The sequence below is a fragment of the Apaloderma vittatum genome, unplaced genomic scaffold, assembly GCF_000703405.1.
Source record: "Apaloderma vittatum isolate BGI_N311 unplaced genomic scaffold, ASM70340v1 scaffold10150, whole genome shotgun sequence".
Lineage (NCBI taxonomy): Eukaryota > Metazoa > Chordata > Aves > Trogoniformes > Trogonidae > Apaloderma > Apaloderma vittatum.
This window is the reverse complement of record NW_009693985.1, coordinates 17,726-32,531: the sequence shown is the minus strand read 5'-3', so window position 1 is coordinate 32,531 and position 14,806 is coordinate 17,726. Positions and strand designations below refer to the sequence as shown.

At 37.5% G+C, this 14,806-nt stretch overlaps 1 protein-coding gene across 1 annotated transcript in view; it reads right to left on the bottom strand.

Annotated features, from left to right (window-relative positions):
* The window catches only part of NFX1 (nuclear transcription factor, X-box binding 1), a gene marked incomplete at both ends in the record, with an annotated part of 36,646 nt that overhangs the window by 8,388 nt on the left and 13,452 nt on the right, over positions 1-14,806 (bottom strand). The window contains 5 exons of the mRNA XM_009865793.1: positions 399-616; positions 758-857; positions 1,907-2,046; positions 5,716-5,787; positions 12,574-12,679. Coding sequence (XP_009864095.1) covers positions 399-616; positions 758-857; positions 1,907-2,046; positions 5,716-5,787; positions 12,574-12,679 — 636 coding nt within the window. The remainder of the gene's footprint in view (positions 1-398; positions 617-757; positions 858-1,906; positions 2,047-5,715; positions 5,788-12,573; positions 12,680-14,806) is intronic.

Genomic DNA, 14,806 nt, shown 5'->3' with positions numbered 1-14,806 from the left:
CAGGAATTAAGTATTTACTGGAGGCATCTGAACAAAGTCATTTATCTCTACCAGTATCCACATGAAGTCAAAGATCTCTGTGGGCTTTAAAAAGACATCAGTGCATACTACTCTCTGAAAATTCCTACAGCTCTGTTCCTCTACCAGTATAGGAAAGGTGTATGTAAACAAAATTAAAAGGCTAGCTCGTGTTAGTGCTTTCTAAATATATTTCTTTATTTTAAGGTATCATGATGAACAAAGTCAGACTGCAAGCTCTGCAGTGGCTTTTACGCTCAGTTTAAAACCCAAAATCACAAATCAAATATTTATTTCTTGAAATGAAGCAGTTAAGGATGACATATTTTTTTCCCCAAACTATGAGATAAATTGAATATTCTGCAGAAAGTTCTGATTACCATAGCTACTACAAGAAAGAGGTTTGCCACAGGTTTTTCCACATGACGGGATAGGGTCTGTGCATACTTTCCGTTCAACACATCCTAATTCCAGTAACTTGCTGAGAGGAGTCTGACCACAGGGACAGCGATACACTACTTGTGGAAGTCGTGGACAGAGCTGGCAAGGCTGAGGATGGCATACTTGCGTACAGTTGTGCCTCCCACAATTTAACTTTCTGGAAAAAAAAAAAAACAACAAAAACCCCAAAGAAACAAAAAGCAAACCAAAAAGGAACTATCTAAGAGTATCATGATTACTCAGTATGAATAAAATGACCTTTTTCTTTCCAAAAGCCTAAACTATAGAGCGACCTTACTTGCCACATAAATTCTGACATGAAAAATTTCCAAATCCATCAGAGAATTCTTCCTTCGTTCCACACAAAACTTCTTTAAAGTTGCTTCCACAGTAACACACTGAAAGAAAACAATATTCCACAGAAAACAACACAAGAAAATCAGTGACAAAACACTTTCACCAGTAGAGCAAATAAAAAAGGTAAAATGTAAAAAATTATTACAGTCAGTTTATTAGAAGTACAATGAGGCTGCTGCTCTTTACATTTATTTCAGCAATAGAGGTTTCTCAGTTCTGCAGAAGCTGGAATTGCTCTTTTATCTGTTTTGATGAGGAGATAAAAACTAAAGGGGAAGTACTATCTCCACAAAAAGCTTACTTATTAAACCAGTATACATAATTTAATTATCATCTTAGAAGCTAAAAAATGAACTTGCAATTTTCTATGTAAACTGTTCAACAAAAATGTATTTGGATACTTGCACACATATTTGGACAATTTAACTTCTACTGAAGATCAAGTTTAGAAAATTTTAACAGAAAACACAAGCGGCTTGTTGAAACGTGCTTTCCTATACCTCTTTCTACTCTCCTTCCATGTACTGTTTAAACAAGTCTCAGAATTGTAGTACAGGATTAAGTAAGACCATAAGACAAACTTAGATCAGAAGGGCCCTCTGAGGATCAGCTAGTCCAAGTCCTTACTTAGCAGAGTCAGGAATGAGGTCAGACCACATTACTCAGTGCTTTGTTCAGTTGGGTCTTGAAAACCTCCAAGTTTCCAAGAAAGGTTTTCCTTATTATTAGTTAGAGCATTTCAACTTTGGCTTAATGTCTCTCATCCTCCCAACAATGCACACAGCCTGTATCTGTTTCCCTCACTACCTCCTATTAGCCATCGGAAGGCCTCAAGGTAACAAAATCCAGTACTATCAGACTGTCCTAACAGGGCACAAGCTCCAATAGCCTAATCACCTTGTGAGGATTCTTTCTAGTCACACTTTTTATATTTATTTAAATATATAGTGATGGCGATGTATTTTCCATTTTTTAAATATTCTAGAAACAGATTTTGGTTTTCTTAAGAAAATATAAAGCACTTGCCTCTTGGTACTGTTTTCTTCATACTCTGTTTCCATAGATATACATAAGGCACTCCAATACTTACCTTGCTGTACTGTTAATTGGCAAGGTGAACATTTTCCTGCATGGCACACTTGCGTACAGCTGTGCTTACCACAGTTCAAAGTATTTCCACATACATTAGAACAATGAATTTTTGTTGACTGGCCACAGCGAACTGAATGACTGTAGAAAAATAACATCATAGTCTGTCAGCTACCTTATTATCTATAAAGCATTTATTAAAAATGAAAATATTTTTCAGTAAAGTGTCAAAGACTTTTAAAGGGAGGACAACTTATCAATGAAAGAGTTTTTAGGAAATAACCCCTTATTTTTCTCCTGCTGTCTCTTTTCCACTCCATTAAAGTAGGACATTTATCACAGTAGTAAGTCTAGAGAATTTTCTCTCAATAAAATTTAAAAAAAAAGGTGACATTATAATTTGAACCTAATGTATGGTTAGATATCGTGCCAGAAGAGCTGATACTTCTATTATGGAAGTCTTCCCAAAGACTTAAATAATCCCAAATCCACTGAGCTCAATGTAGATAGGCATGTGGGCCTTCCTAGTGAGTTAGTAGTCTACAAAAAGAGTTGGGTTTTTTAATTAAGTGAAAAAACAAACAAACAAACAAAAAAGATAAAATAATAAATTCTCTTCGTTTACTAAAACATCTTGAAGTCAAAGGTGCCATACCACATCTTGGATGGCATACCACAGTACATAGGAAAAAATGCTGTTTAGCAGCAAGCGTTAAGTACGAAATGCAGTATTAGAAAAAACAGCAATCTGGCTAAAGTAGTGGGCACCTGGGGAGAAAAATAATAAATCAAAGTTGGTGGCAACTATTAAACTTCAAATATATGGAATAGTTAGGAAAAAAGTAACAAAAAAAAGAGCTGTACCTTCTCTGGAAAACTTTTCACCTAATATTATATTTAAACTTTCAGAAATAATTGTACAAGTCTGAAAACCTTTTTTTTAGAGCACAAATGCTAACACTGAAATTAGTTGCTTGTTTTGGTTCTGGAAACAAGCAGAGGCAAACATTTTCAAGTAGCTAAAACAGGGGTGCTAAAGAATCAGAACAACTGAATATCAGAGATCACAGATAGTACTGGCAGCACAGTCGTGCTGTTGGCAATGGCACTATATACAGTTGCAAGAAAAAGTATGTGAACCTTTTGAAATTCCTGCATTCATTTGTCATGAAATGTGATCTAACAGTCATCTAAGTCAAGAGTGTTGATAAATACAACGTGCCTAAAATAACACAGAAACAATTCTGATGCTCCATGTCTTTATTGAACACACTCATTCAACATTCAAAATGCTAGTGATAAAAGTAAGTGAACCCTTGAGTTGACCTCAAGAAAGCTAATCAGAGTCCGCTGTTAGCATACCTGGAATTTTGTTAAGAAAATGAGTTTGGAGGTGTGGACTAGAGCTATGTTGACTGATAAAAACCACTCAAACTTTCTGAGTTTGAAGATGTAAGCTTATGTGAGCTATGCCTCACCAAAAAGAACTTTCAGAGGATCGACAATCAAGAATTGTTGATTTACATAAAGCTGGAAACGGTTACAAAGTGATTTCAAAGACCTTACAAATTCACTACTCCACAGTTGGGCAAACGATCTACAAACGTAGACACTTTGGGACTGTGGCTACTCTGCCAAAATGACCCCAAGAGCAAAACAGACACTCATCAATGGGGTAAAGACACAACTCCGAGTGACAGCGAAAGGGTTGAAGGCATCATTGGAATGGGCTAACATCTGTGTTCATGAGTGTACAGTATGTAAAACTTTGAACAAGCAGGGTGTCTATGACACGCAGAAAAGACTCCGTAATCCGGGAGGTTATAAAGTGGACAAGTTTTAATAAGCGCGCTGGTGCACGACGTCTCTCTCCTCCAAAGACGTGCACACCTGAACGATGCAGTTACCTTGGTTATATGCAGTGAAAGTTACATATTCATTAGACACCTATACATATTCATGAGCTATCCCGAAAAAGGCACTCAGTTCCGGTGGTTGGCTGCTCCTCCTCTTGACACTTGTGCAGTGCCTCCTGATGGTCTTGGGCAGGGGTCTTCAGGGATGAAGGTCTTCCTCACAATGAACTTTTTACCTTAGTCCCAAAACTAGTTGTTCTCAGCACAGTTCGTAAGGTATCTTGTCCTCGAATTTCACAAGGGGCTAGATGGTCCTTGTTAGATACCTTTATCAGCAGTGTTCTTTTCAATTATTTTTGTTTTATGTTCTTTTACAACGAGTACTACACAGCCTCCATCCTGTCACCCTTTGTTCTTTTACAGCTGGTGGTAGACAACTCCCCCTATCTTGTGTACCACAGGCCTCTGACTAACTGCCACCTAATGATCCTGAGACATTGCTTCTCGCAGGATGTTTCTTCTCCTATCAATTCTCCTTCACGGCTCACGGGATGCTACTCCCCCCATCATCTATGGCAGGACACCATAAAGGAAGCCACTGCTTATTACAAAGAACATTGCTGCCTGCCTGAAGTTTGCAAAAGAGCACAATGACACTCCACAGTGGTATTGGCAAAATGTTTTGTAGACTGATGAGACAAAGACTGAACTATTTAGAAAGAACACGCAGCACTACATCTGACATAAAAAGAGCACTGCATATCATCATGAAAACATCATCTCAACCGTCAAGTATGGTGGAGGAAACATGATCTGGGCCTGCTTTGCTGCATCAGGACCTGGCCAGCTTGCAGTCATTGAGGAGAAGATGAATTCTCAAGTGTATCAAAAAATTCTTCAGGATAATGTGAGAATGTCTGTACATCAGCTGATACTCTGTAGACACTGGGTGATACAACAGGACATTGACTCAAAACACCAGAGCAAGTCCACAACAGAATGGCTTCAGAAAAACAAAATCCGACTTTTCAAGTGGCCAAGTCAGAGCTCAGACCTCAACCCAACAGAGATGCTGTGGAATGAGAAGAGAGCCATACACAAAACGTCCAAAGAATATGGCAGAGCTAAAGCAGTTCTGCCAGGAAGAATGGGCTAAAATCCCTCCTGAACGATGTGGCAGGACTGATCCACAGTTATAGGACGTGTCTGGTTGAGGTTATTGCTGTCAAGGTGGGGTCAATCAGTTATTGATTCCAAGGGTTCATTTACTTTTTCCCCTAGCATTCTGAATGTTGAACGAGTGCATTCAATAAAGACATGGAGGATCGGAATTGTTTTTGTGTTCTTATTTTAGGTACATTGTCAATACTTTTGACTTGGATGATCACATTTTATGACAAATTAATGCAGAATACAATGAAATTCCAAAAAGTTTCACATACTTTTTCTTGCAACTGTACATCTGGACTATACCACACGCTTCTCTCTTGCTAGCAGTACAGCTTCCCAGAAATGTACACGTTATTTTTGACATTATTATTTCTGGAATGGAGTAACTCAACATTACATTCTTTTCAGGCAGAAAATGTGTGATTGTTTTTTCTATTTCTTCCTCTGTGTCTTCTACAAATTAAAACAAAAAATACTAGAACAGGGTTTCAAAATCAAATCAACTCACAGGCTGCTTGGACAACTCAGTTACATGTACCATAAAGTGATTTTAACACAGACTTTTTTGAATTATTTTTTTTCTTAAAAGGTTAAATGCAATTGCATTTTTTTAAAATAGAAAATTCTCCAAATTATCTTAGTGTACAAATAAAAAGTTGCAGCTCAGAATAAACTTTGTTGTGTAAACTTTTAATAAACTACAGGAAAGAAAAAAAATGATACATAAGCTTCTAATGAACTTTTCTTTTTTAGACTTTTGTTTGTATAATAGAAGCATTCTCACCTTGTTTGTCCACATTCACATGTTTTTGTCACAAAGGCTGGGCATGAAGGGCAAGGTCCTGGATGGCACAGGCTTAAAAATAAGTCAGGAAGTTAACTTTAGTTTTACTATACTCCCACTGAAACAATTCACCAGGAACCAATTCATAGTGCATTATCAGAACATTATACAAGCCACCTATACTCCTGTAGGGCATGAAAGCATTATTAATACAATAAAACAATATTAGATTATTACAGTCAGATCAGTCTCAAATGCCACTGACGTTGAAGGAAAACTCTGGTACTTCTGCTGCTGTCAAATCAACAAGTAACAGTGCTACTAACATATTTCTCATTTTGCATTTCACCAGCAGACATGCATCAACTCAGCTGTGTTCATCATTGATAAGCCTCAAAACAGTTATCATATGTCCAAACTGTTAGCACATTTCTTTCTTCAGTGATCTTAAGTAGTTTACAAAAACTTCTCTGTGAATTTATTCTTTTGACTTGATAGCTTTATCTTTGAACTCAGAGTTTCTAACACCACCAGTGAGAGCTGTTGCTCCTCTTCCAGCAAGGTAATGGAGATGTAGCAAGTCTCCCTCAGTTTTCTCTCCTGCCATAAAGTGGAATTTCCTGTGAGTGTCATCCATGCCAATCCTTTACTCAATTATCAGATCTCACCTCCTACTTCGGGAAACACTAGATGGTCCCTGTCTGTATGTAAGACTCCTGTTGGGCACAGACAACCCCAGTTTTGTGAAATTATATTTAAATAACTTGTATGCGCTCTGCCTTAGCCAGCTGCCAAGTTCCCTTCCTTTGCAAATACAGAAACCCTTATGTGGAGCAATAATTATCAGCCAGGAGTGACGACACCAAATGTCCTAGCAAAAAGGAAAAAACCCACAACCAACCAACAAAAAAACATACCAAAAACTCTCATAATACACAGACTACCCAATTACATGTTAATTACTAAATTCCCTAAGTACAGTCACTATGCAAGTATTGATCAGCACACCAGTTACTATAGTCATATGCAGTAAAACTGAGTCGTGTCAGCAGTTTAGCAACAGTGGTCTCGATCCCCTCTTCCTCAACTACTCCTCCCAGTGGACAACGAAGCCTAATCTATCACCCAACTTGTGCCGCTCTAAAAGTGAAGCCAAACCATTGCATAATAAACCAATTCAACACAAAAACCCACACCACCAGAAACAAACTACCAAAGAAACCACAACCCTCCCTCTTTGATAGGTCAGTTTTAAGGCACAATGAAGGGTTAAACAAGCACAAGTATGAGGAAAAAGTAAGAGTAAAACTAGATGGAGCAGAGAAAACACAATACAGAGGGAAACATGAAGAAAGCAAAACTGATAAATTAATTAAAACGTAGAAAACATGACATTCTCAGAAATCTTGTCATGTTTTTTTCTACCTAGGAAATTATTTTCCCTAATACAGTCATATTCAAATAATGTTAACATTGCTTCCATGAGCCCAGTCTTGGTACAGTTTCTGATGATATTATACTACGCAACAGCACTGATCACAGATATTTTAACTCTTAAATACCTATAATAGAATTCTGCACTCTCCCAGCAAGACACCTTCTGTTAGACAGTATCACGCAATTAATTTCCAGGCATCTGCACATTTTGATAAGGTGTTTCTGAGACAGCTATAAATGAGTTTGTATCACTTTGTTAACATTAAGATTCTAGTACTGAAAAATCTAACCCTTTGAAAGCAAACCTTACTTTAAAAATAAGTACTCTTTATGCATCCCTCCAGATACAGACACTCGCATGGCACTCATTTAGCAAAAGTCTCTGGTGCAATTTGGTTTATGCAGAATTACATTATACCTACAGGTTCAGGATTTACTTGATCCATATAATAACAGTTAGGACTGAAATTCAAATTTCATTCAGCACACAAGCACATACATAAAAAAGCAGAAAATTCTCCTTAGATGATAAAGGTGGGCGATACCACAGAATTTTAGTTTGTATCAAAGAAGCAGGCAAAAAGTTAAATGACTTAACAGTGTTACAAACTAAACTCAAAAAGACACGCTGAAGACTCCAGTATCGACTTCTGTTCAGTGAATGCAGTCTTATTTTTATTAAAATTCCATAATCTATCATTATCATGTAGGATGTATTTCACAATTTACTGCTGCTGCTCTAAAGAACTGGTATATGAGAAAAGTTGTGATCTAGACATAGAAATTCAACTTCCTTTTGCCTATCAGTGAAAATACTAGATATTCTAATATAATCCAAATGGACTTCCAGTAACTGCTGCAGAAAAGATTACAGTACCAAAGATCTATGAAGAAAGTCAGACACTAAAAATCAAACTAGTAGAGAGAATGCTTCATTTACTGCCTTTGTAAGATATTTTTCAAATGCTTTCAAGGCTTTGCATAGTTCCAGTTGGCCCTTCGAGTCTTAAAATATGTTCGTCATGAAGTTTATTATCAGGAACATTATCCTGAAAGATGGATGTTTCTTTGATGTAGAACCTAGCAGATCGAAATGAATTTCAGTGTATTTAATCTGAAAGGGAACTCACTTTGTGAAGTGCTACACACACCACAGCTCACACTAACAAAAGATTTGCAGAGAACTCTTCTTTCAAACAGCTGCTTTCAATAAATATGAGCAAGTATTAAGATTTATTACTAAAACAGAGTAAACTGCCCTCATGTATTTTCACCAAAATAGGCTAGCTAGTGCCTCACTTAACACAAGCAACCATGTAAATCTTACCCCATGGAAAGATTAGCACAACAATATCTACATTAACAAAAAGGCTAGGGGAAAAAAAGAAGCCAATCTCCAAAACCCAAAACACAAATGAACAAATGAATTACCAGTTCTGTAGAAAATAATTTGTTCTGGTGATATAAAAGGGATCAACACACAGATGTAAGCTAGTTACTGGCAACAGTAGGCTGAAGAATTGTTATATCTCAGCGACCTCATTTTTAAAATTTGAAGACCATTTCCAGATTTCTTACAAGTGTAAAAGAGATGCCAAATAATTTGAAAGCCATGACCATCAGGGTTACAAAACCTAAGGCAACAGCTCTGATTCAGACAAAAGATAGGTAGGGTGCATACCTCATTACATCACTTTAGAGACAAAGGCCTCAAAATTACAGTCTAACGCTGCAAAGTAGAAAACTATGACCCCCCCACCACCACCATACTTCTTCCCTGAACCTGGCTGTTATCTTAATCTCCTTTAACCAGGGTATGAGCTTTAATATCCTTTCCAAAAGTGCCTACGTGATGCTGATAACACTTAGACATTCTTATTAGCCATATTCAGGATCTGTTTTCTTCTAATCTTATTAATCTGCATCATTTTTTTTTTGCAAGGAGATGCCCTGCCTCATAGAATGCACTTGATGCATTCAGAATTTGCCATTTCCTCATTTCCTACTCACTCAACACTGGGGGGGGGAAAATGTTTGCTTGATAAAACTAATCACAAAGTATGAAATGACCCAAACCTTTTCCCATTATTTTTAACACAAATCTTTCTTCTCAGTCGCGAGTCTGATGCTTAGTCAGTTTTAAAGGAAAAACAGAATCTCAAGTAACTTCATCCACTTTGCTGTACTTCAAACTTGCTACTTCATATTACATTAAGAATAAAGTAACTGCCTAAGCAGCACTTGGAATAGCACAACTGGCACCACCAAAATATTACATCACTAGTCACACTGCTCTGAGCTCCTCATTCCACAATCATTTGTACAAGTCTAGCATGTACTATAGCAAAAATTATTCTTCTCTAAAGACGAGATAGCTATAAACATCTGAATCTCCCCTACCCCAACTGCTGATGCAATAGCCACAAAGACAGATAAGAAACTAAGTAAGAATCTTATGATTCAAAAAGTAGGTTCCCCAAGACTAAGATTGAAGTTTCACCAATGAACAGGGTTCATAACAGGATTCATCCAGATTAGCTCGTCAGAGGCTCATGGACTGCAGATAGAGAGGTATGCTCAACTGGAAGACAATGGATGAAGTTGGACTTTAAACAAGTCCCACATACTTCAAGTGCAACAAGTTTCCCAGAATAGATGGGATTGAATACTGCAGAAAGGCCAACATCAAGAATGACACACTAAGTCTCAGACACCACACCAGACTCAGTCCACTGCTCATAACAATTGACTCATCTCCACCATTAACTAAAGTGTCCTTGTCTCAGTTTAGTGGCCAGCCCAGTCCTAACTCTAGACACTAAATTCACACAGATTTGAGAATTACAGAATCACAGAATGTCAGGGGTTGGAAGGGACTTCAAAAGATCATCTAGTCCAGCCTCCCTGTCAGAGCAGGGTCACCTAGAGTAGGTCACACAGGAACACGTCCAGGTGGATTTTGAATGTCTCCAGAGGAGACTCCACAACCTCTCTGGGTAGCCTGTGCCAGGGCTCTGTCACCCTCAGGGCGAATAAGATTTTTCTAATTTTTTTGTGGAACCTCCGATGTTCTGGCTTGTATCCATTGCCCTTTGTCCTGTCATTGGACACCACTGAGAAGAGCCTGGCTCCGTCCTTCTGACACTCCCCCATGACAAGAGCATTGTTTACCCTAAAGAATTCATAGCCATCTCGCACTGCAAGGTAGAAGGTCTTGACAATGACATGAAACATTTGACTAAAGGCAGGGGGAAGAAAAGGGAAAATAAAAAAGTTTTTAGGATCTCAGTGAACAGAATTGCATTTCTGGTTCAAACTTTATCACCTTATGGGAGCTTGCAGGAACAGGGGAAAAAGGCACACAACAAATCCACAATGTAAAGAAACAAGTGCTTGCAAGAAGGCATTCTGAGCTCATATAAACTGAAGCAAGAACCTAGCCCTGATAACAATTCCACCTTTGCATACTTTCTTGAGGAAAAACTCTACCTATACACAAATCATGATCTGGTCTTGCAGATCGGTTGAGGTTGTCCGGTGGGGAGTAGCTGACAAAGATGCATTCAGATGATAAAGCTCCACATGCCTAACTCCACCACTTCCTGATACAGCAAGAAGGAATCGGGTTTCTACTTGCTTTTTAATAGCAGATGAAGGCAGTGTGTCCTCACGTAAGATTCCTACATGGGCAGAAAAAGTGTCTAATAAGTACTGAGGAATGTCCAAAACTGGGTAACGCTGATGCTGGAAGTGCATTCCTCTCCAGATCACTATTGCAAGTTAGAGAGTGTCAAAAACATTCATTATCTTGACCTGGACTCTTGATTTTCCCTTACCTCCAGGACTGGATGATCTCAGCATGGTTTTACTCATGCAGAATGAGTTGAACAATAAAACTTCTAAATTTGTTACAACTTAATCTGGTGGCAAACTGGGACTTTTAAAAGTCCCAACTCTCACAGCTCTTGATGCAGATCAGACTACCAAGGAATACAAATTCATAGCTTGCCACTGTCACCGCTGTTCAGAAGACTCCTAGAAGACAATGCCAGAGACTAGGCCTCTGCTGTGGGCCGGTACAGGAAAGAAGAGGAAAGAACAGCTGTTTCTTCCAAGCACTATAGGAAAGTTTGTCAGGTAGTAAACTGCAGTTCTAGAAGTAGTTAAAGAGTCTACTTATTTCTGATTAGGTAAAAGTTTTCTGTGGACATATGTCTCTCCTAAGATGGAGGCCAGCAGCTGGCCTCCAAGAGAATCAGTGTTCTGCTGAGTCAGGTTATCAGCTACAGTAACGGTAGTCTCAAAGTTGATAGGTGTTTCAGTGCTACACTGTAAACCCACGTGAAGAGAATCTAGTATGATGATGAATTAAAAAAAGAGCTACAGCACTGAAATGACAGTCTGAAAAGAAATCTAATAGAATACGTTCATGTGGGGGAAAGAAGTTTTAAAGAGTAAGGAAATATTCTTTCGTTCAACAAGATTTTGAGACAGGTTTCAATCAGAACGCATTAAATAAAAAGTTCTGAGTAAAGTTCTAGGAAAGTTCCAAGTTTTAGTAAACCTTGGAAAAAGTGTAAGATGGCAATCTATTTCTTGGAATGAGTGAAATTTCCAATTGTGTACCAAGAGCAGAAACAATTGCTTCTGACTATCAGAAATTTCTCAAAATAGAAATACGAACAGGCAATACGTACCAACTTCCATATGTGGAAAATGAAGGTACATACATTAGGTATAATATATAATTCATTTTTCTGACTAGCAAGCATATTTATACACTGAAAAAACTTGCCTAATGCTGTTAGCCTTATCAATGGAATACTACCAAACCTCTAAAAAGAGATCTAAAGGAAAACATCCAAAACTGAAAACAGAATTGCTCTTTTTTGCCTCTCCATGGAATTATACTAATAAAAGTAGCAAAACCAATTTGAGTTACACAGAATCCTTCATGGAGTCTTACTTGTGGTCTTAGCAAACAAATAAATACATATAACGCAGTGTAGCAGTTCTCCAGTTTAACCAAGTACCACTTCTCTTCAATTAAACTATACAAACACTGTTAGAGAAAAGCAGCACCTAAAACATCTGGTGGACCAGTGTATATATACGTAAAATTACTTCTAGTCACTATTATTCCTCTACTTCAACGAAAGTTCTTGAATCTAAGTTACGCTGCTGGTTCAGTTCCTAAAACATGATGGAAACATTGCTACAACTATCGTCAACCTCATGTTCATTCTTTCATATGAACTCACTTTAGACACATCAATACAAACAGCCTCCGTTTATTCCAAGCTTCAGCTAACCTATGAACAAAATACACCTCTAAGTATATCCTATATTCAAAAATATACAAATACAGCTTTCAAAATTTTTTCTATATCTTTTCAATATTCATGACAAACATTTACTTACATGTTGCAAAGATGTGGACAGTCCAAACACTGTCTCTTCTTTCCACAAAGTTCCCCACAGCTATGTGGGATTTCATTTATATTCCATTCAGGATTGTGCACCTTACCTAAACCATATCAAAGACAAAAGCATATTTATTGCCTTGAATGCAATATCGAATTTTGGAAAAATATCACATCAAAAAGAAAAAGCTATACTTTCAATATCAGTAGTAGTCTTCTTTGAAAAAAAAAAACTAAAGAAAAAACACGTGTTTTATCTCTGCTTTCAGTGGCAATTTGTAGTCAACTTCTTGAAAACTAAGTGTCATTGGAATATCAACCTCCAGAAGATTCTTTCCATCCATATGCACAGCAGGCACTTAAGTAGCTGGTATTTACATTAAATAAAACTGATAAAATACAAGAAAAGAAGCCCCTTCTAGTTAGTCAGGCTGCATAGTAGGTAGGAAAATCAAATGGTGAAACTACCTTGCTGTCTCAATGCAGAAGAAAAACAAACAAACAAACAAACAAAAACAACAAACAAACCCAAATAAGCAAACAAGACATCATTCCCAGAAAATAAGATCTAGCTGACAGTAAGGTGATGGCAAATGGGCAGACTGAAATGATTGTGCAAATTACATGTCACTTGTCTAAAAAGAATCAGAGTACATAAATCTAAATATTAAAGTTTGACATTTTGATGAATGTAGCAGGTAGTCTTGAACAAGAAGTGATAAATACAGTTTCTTTGCTTCAAGTATTCTGTATTTCAGATAAGCACTGAAACCATATTTTAATTAATCTGACATACTGTTAGTAAATCTCATAGTTCTAGTGCACAAGATGATCATCAGGGTTGAAGTTAATGGCTATTGTTAACACATGCAAACCTACTCTGGCTCTGAGCAAGAAGGGAATTAAATTAACAATGAAGCAACTTAGGCAATGTTATAAATTTGAGTAGCAGCAATTAAAAATACCAGTAAAATGTACTTTCTGTGACATACTATTTTAACTCTTTCACTGCATCTCTATATATTCTACAAGTAGCAAGTTAGGAAAATACAAATAAACATCATAGATGGCATTTATTCATCTGAGTTTCAATTAAGCTGGAAATTAAAAGATTCAGAAGGGAAGTAACCCAGGAATTTCCTCATGGAATGGTGAAAAAATCTCACACTTAATCACAGTAATAAAAGATATTTTTGCATAAGCAACTGGTGATGTCCAATGATGTCAATGTAAAATTATCTATAGAAGATTAAAGTCTTACATTACCTCATGGTCCTCTGCTAATATAACCCTGAGGGCAGCTTGAGGTTTCTACTGTACATCTCCCAAAACTATGAAGCAGTCTTAAAGACTAGGCAGAATTTCTTTCCTATTGAACAGATGGACAACCTGCCTTAAAAGCGTAACTTTCCTTTGGAATAAAAACTGAATTCTAACTGAATTACTATCCCTATCACACATTCACACACTATCACACATTGACATACAAAAAGTCTGTCTTACCTGCACTGCACTGCGCTTAACTGACACACTAACACATTTGATAAAGAGGACTTTCGATAAAGTTGTTACCTATTACAGCATAAGTCTAGTTTCTTTAGGACAAGTTTACTGACTCCCAGCTCCTTTCTCGATTTCAGAATATTCTGTTTTGTAGAAAGCAAAGTGAACTGTTTTGTAGAAAGCAAGGTGAACTCCAGTGACTCTGACTTAAGAGAAAACTACACGAAAACAACACAAATCTGGCTAGGATGAGGCTAATTTTCACAAGAAGCTGGGAAGAGGTACAGCCCAGATGGCTGAACCAAAGTAGCCAAGAGGATATTTGATACCATCCTGATGTCATAGGGGGAGCTGGCCAGGGGAGGGGAGGTCTTGACCTTGGGACAAAGGTGCTGCTGCCTCACTGTCAAGTTCCAGGCGGCAAGAAGTTCATGTTGTATATCACTCACGTGTTATGTTATTTAGTTGGTATTATTGTTACTACTGTTATTTCTCCTCTCTTTGCATTGCACTATTAAACTGTTCTTATCTGAACCCATGAGGTTTTACTTACTGCTCCTTCCTGGTTCTCCTCCCCATCCCCCATGGGGAAGTAGTGAGCAAGCAGCCTTGGGGACAGCCAGGCAGCCAGCTCAAAACACAACAAAATCCCAAACAAAAGTTATTAGCATGTATGTAATAAGTAACATAATTAACCTATCTCTTTTTGTCACATATTTATGGCTTAG